At 41.5% G+C, this 4,665-nt stretch overlaps 1 protein-coding gene across 2 annotated transcripts; it reads right to left on the reverse strand.

The window, feature by feature from the left end:
* Window positions 1–1,511: 1,511 nt before the first annotated feature.
* LOC121923026 (zinc finger protein 239-like) lies at window positions 1,512–4,659 on the reverse strand. 2 transcript variants are annotated; one of them, XM_042453129.1, is made up of 3 exons: window positions 4,550–4,659; window positions 4,199–4,293; window positions 1,512–4,114 (listed from the first exon to the last, which is right to left on the reverse strand). In XM_042453129.1, the coding sequence occupies exons 1-3, from the start codon at window positions 4,623–4,625 to the stop codon at window positions 3,347–3,349; spliced, it is 939 nt and encodes a 312-aa protein (XP_042309063.1). In that variant the 5' UTR covers window positions 4,626–4,659; the 3' UTR covers window positions 1,512–3,346. The 2 variants fall into 2 exon arrangements, with proteins under 2 accessions (XP_042309063.1, XP_042309062.1); XM_042453128.1 differs by having other exon boundaries at window positions 1,513–4,293.
* Window positions 4,660–4,665: the final 6 nt, after the last annotated feature.

Here is a 4,665-nt window from a genome sequence, read left to right on the forward strand (position 1 = left end):
TGAAGGGCTTTAAAGGTAATAACCAACACTTCGTATTGCGCCTGGAAGCTAATAGGCAACCAATGAAGGGATTTTAACACCAGTGTTATATGGTCTGATCTAGGTGTTCCAGTGACCAATCTGGCTGCTGCATTTTGAACCAATTGAAGCTTCCAGACTTGGTACAAAGGTAGCCCCATGTAGACTGCATTACAGAAATCTAAACGAGAGAGTACCAGTGCATGTACCACTGCTTCAAGGTCCTTTCGGTCCAGGTAGGGGAGCAGTTGGTGTATCAACCGAAGCTGGTACCAAGCACTCCTGGCCATTGCATCTACTTGAGGTGACAACTGTAGATATGGATCCAGGAGTACTGCTTGACAAATCTCCGTCCCTGGACTTGGGGTACCTATCACAAGTACCTCCGTTCTCTCTGGATTCAACTTGAGTTTGTTTTCCCTCATCCAGCCCATTACCAACTCGAGGCAGGCATCTAGAGGAGAGATACCATCCTTAGTCACTGCAACAGTTGGAGACATAGAGAAATAGATTTGGATGTCATCAGTGTACTGATAACACCGCCCCCCCATGTCTCCGGATGATCTCTCCCAGTGGCTTTGTGTAAATGTTAAACAGCATGAGGGACAGAATGGTGCTCTGAGGGAGCCAGATGTCAGCTCTCTCTTAGAGGAGCAGCTGTCCCGCAGTGACACTATCTGGAATCTGCCTGAGAGATAGGACCAGACCCACTGGAGCGCAGTGCCCCCAATACCCAACTCCCTCAGGCCTTCCAGAAGGACACCATGGTCTATGGTATCGAAACCCACTGAAATGTCCAAGAGCACTGGCATGACACATGTCTTCTGTGTCATCCTGGGGCTATCTTGTATGGTGTGATTATGATGCTTCATGTTAATCACCTTTCACTTGTGTTGCATCTTTATCTAGCAGCCATATTCTGTACAGTGAAATTCAATTCCATTTTTTACATACACTGATATCCCTCCAATTTCTCTGTTCTAAATAGTCATATAGATTTACATTTCATGTTTAGCTTCTCAGTCATCTCTATACACAATGGTTTAGCCATGGCAGCTGATAAACTTTATTCTGTTCCTAATTAGGCAGTGTAATGTGGCAATTAAAAAACTAAAAAGGCCAATGTAATCTTAGGCTGCATCAATAAAAATATAGCGTCTAGATCAAGGGAAGTAATAGTGCCACTGTATTCCGCTTTGGTCAGGCCCCACCTGGAATATTGTGTCCAGTTCTGGGCACCACTATTCAAAAAGGACATTGAGAAACTACAGTGTATCCAAAGGAGGGTGAATAAAATGTTGAAGGGTCTGGAAACCATGCCCTATGAGGGAGCTAGGGATGTTTAGCCTGGAGAAGAGAAGGTTAAGAGGTGAGATGATAGCCCTGTTTAAATATTTGAAGGGATGTCATGTTGAGGATGGCTCAAACTGGAGGCATGTGCCTATTCCTCCTCCTTTCTGACCCTTCCCAGCTTCCAACTGCCTCTTTAGAAGTAGTTGGAGGTGAGGAACGGCACAGGGAAAGGAGATGTGCACGCCCTTTCCCCCTTCTTTTCGACCCTTCCTAGCCTCCAGTTGCCTCTTTGGAAAGCGAAATAACTTCAGTCTCTAAAAGGTTACTATCACTGGCTTAGAGACTGCCTGTTTAATGATCAGCTCTAGAATCTTTCCTAGTATTGATGTCAGGTTGAATTGGCAGTAATTGTTTGCGTTCTCTCCCTCCTCCTTTAAAACAGACACAGCATTTGCCCTCCTGCACTCTGCTGAGACCTCTCCTGTTCTCCAGGAATTCCAAGAGATTATTGACAGTGGGTTCTTTTAATGCCCTTAGATGTAGTTCATCTGGTCCTGGTTTGTAGATTTCTTAAAATATTAAGAAATCCTGCTCCTCTCACGCCAACAAACAATCAGGCAGGAGACCCCAGAATCTTCACACGAAATCAGCATTTATTAGTTTCAGCCAGTGCCTTCAGAGAGAAATAACTTTTCAGTGATCTGAAGCCCAGAACAAAAAGCAACTTATGGTTTTATAGGGACTCAGACAAAGAAAACTTCTATACTATGGATTGGCTACATGAAAATCTAAACATATATAATCATACATTCATTGGATACAAAAATGTATACATTTGGAACTCCATGTGGGCACATTCTATCTTCCCTTATCAGGGCTATTTTAACTCTCAGTATCAGGATGTTCCAAGGTGGCATTCTGTAACATTATTTATTATGTCCCGATTGATGCTCTCAGGCGCTACTACATTGCAGACTAGAGTTTCTTTAGATTAACCAGGTATTCCTGTACTACCTCTTTACCTATTCAGTGTTGCATTTCTCCTACTGCATCATCTGGTCCATTTTCCCCATGTTGAACACCGTTTTTCTTTTGGGAGAAGACTGAGGCAAAGAAGGTGTTGAGTCATTCTGCCTTTTCTCTGTCCCCTATTAACATTTTGCCATCTTCTCCATGTAGTGGCCTTACCTTTTCTTTTCTTTTTTGCTACATACATAATCAAAAACCTTTTTATTGTTTTGAACCTCTCTAGCAATCTTGAGCTAGTTCTTTGCTTTAGGTTTCCAAGTTTCTCCCTAGATGTTCATCTGGCGCTAGAACATGGCCACATAGCCCAAAAACCCACAAAAAAACTATAGACTTGAAATCATTTGAATTTATTTGTTTGGATTTCTTTTTGGTACTTTTCCCTTTTCCATTTCTTAGATTTGTCCCTTTTGAGTTATAGCTCAGTTGAAAGTTCTTTAGACACCTCCGATTTTTCCTCCTCAATAGAACTGTTTGATATTGAAGACACAATTTCAAACTTCTATGAAATTTCCATCCATCACAAACATACTTCTCTTTTAGTATTCCTTACCATGGGATCACACCCATTATTGTCGTAATTTTACTGAAATCAGCTTTCTTAACATTTAGTATGCATGCCTGAATATTCTTGGCTTCCCCTTTCTGCTATATAACAAACACAGGAGAACATGTTCACATCCTCCTAAGGATCCAACTTCCACTCTGTTAACTAAGTCTTCACTGTTGATTAGGATCACGTCTAAAATAGTTGACACTCTTGTAGCCTCTACCACTTTCTAGGCAATGAATTAGTCTGGAAGGCAAGTGAGGAATTGGATGGGCCTTATATTATTGGCAGAACATAAGGTCTAAAATCTCTAATTGTTGTCTAATAATCTCTAATATTAACACATCAAATGTTTGGTCTTTGTTCCCATTGATTTCTCTTACATGTTTGTTCAAATCAAAAATCTGGTTAGAGATTCCAGATACTGAAGCTTGCAATTTTTTTTTAATAAGTACTGAATTAGCGTGTGTGAAGTCTTTGATGTGAATATAAAGTTTGACTATGAGAAAAGGTCTTTCCACATTCCATGCATTTATATGGTTTCTCCCCTGTGTGGGTTCTCTGATGTGAACGTAGATGTCTGCTCTGAGTGAAGCTCTTTCCACAATCCATGCATTTATATGGTTTCTCCCCTGTGTGGGTTCTCTGATGTAAACGTAGACATCCACTCTGAGTGAAGCTCTTTCCACACTCTATGCATTTATATGGTTTCTCCCCTGTGTGGGTTCTCTGATGGTAACTGAGATGTCCACTCCAACTGAAGCTCTTTCCACACTCCATGCATTTATATGGTTTCTCCCCTGTGTGGGTTCTCTGATGTGAACGTAGACATCCACTCCGAGTGAAGCTCTTTCCACACTCCATGCATTTATATGGTTTCTCCCCTGTATGGCTTCTTTGATGTAAATTTAAATGTGTACTTTGACTGAAGCCCTTTCCACATTGTATGCATTTGTATGGTTTCTCACCTGTGTGGATTCTTTGATGTGAATGAAGATTTCCACTGTGAATGAAGCTCTTTCTGCATTCAACACATTTATATGTTTTTTCCCCTGTGTGGGATCTTTGATGTAAACGTAGATTTGCACTCCAACAGAAGGTCTTTCCACATTCCACACACTCATATGGCTTCTCCCCTGTGTGCGTTTTTTGATGTGACGTTAGATTTCCACTCTGTCTGAAGCTCTTTCCACATTCTATGCATTTATGTGATTTCTCCCCTGTGTGGTTTTTTTGATGCAAATGTAGACTTCCACTATTACTGAAGCTCTTTCCACATTCCATGCATTCAAATGGTTTCTCCCCTCTGTGGATTATTTTATGTGCACATAGATGTGCATTCTGATGGAAGGTCTTTCCACATTTCGTGCATTTATATGGTTTCTGTAAATGTAGATTTTCACTTACAGTGGTACCCCGGGATACGAATTACCCAGCTTACGAATTTTTCGGGATACGAAAAAATCCCATAGGGATTTATTGTTTCGGCTTACGAAGGTTTTTTCGGGTTACGAAAAAACCTCGGCGCTATTTCGCCACCGGAGGGCAGCAGAGAGCTATTTTTTTCCATTAGCGCCTATGGCAATTCGGCTTACGAAGGTTTTTCAGGTTACGAAATTAGCCGCGGAACGAATTAATTTCGTAACCCGAGGTACCACTGTATTTGCCTTTTCAGTCGCCTTTGATTTACAAATGCCTCTTTCTCCACAAGGGTCTTGGCTGCTTCTGATGATAGCATAGAGGCCTCCACAAAATTTTCCTTCTCTTGCTCATTACCT

This window comes from Sceloporus undulatus, chromosome 2 (assembly GCF_019175285.1).
Source record: "Sceloporus undulatus isolate JIND9_A2432 ecotype Alabama chromosome 2, SceUnd_v1.1, whole genome shotgun sequence".
Lineage (NCBI taxonomy): Eukaryota > Metazoa > Chordata > Lepidosauria > Squamata > Phrynosomatidae > Sceloporus > Sceloporus undulatus.

Coding starts and splice junctions, on each gene's coding strand:
- LOC121923026 (XM_042453128.1), bottom strand. CDS start 4,625: ATGCTATCATCAGAAGCAGCCAAGACCCTTGTGGAGAAAGAGGCATTT. Junction 4,294..4,549: donor AAGGCGACTGAAAAGGCAAA/TACAGTGGTACC, acceptor GGGGTACCACTG/TAAGTGAAAATCTACATTTA.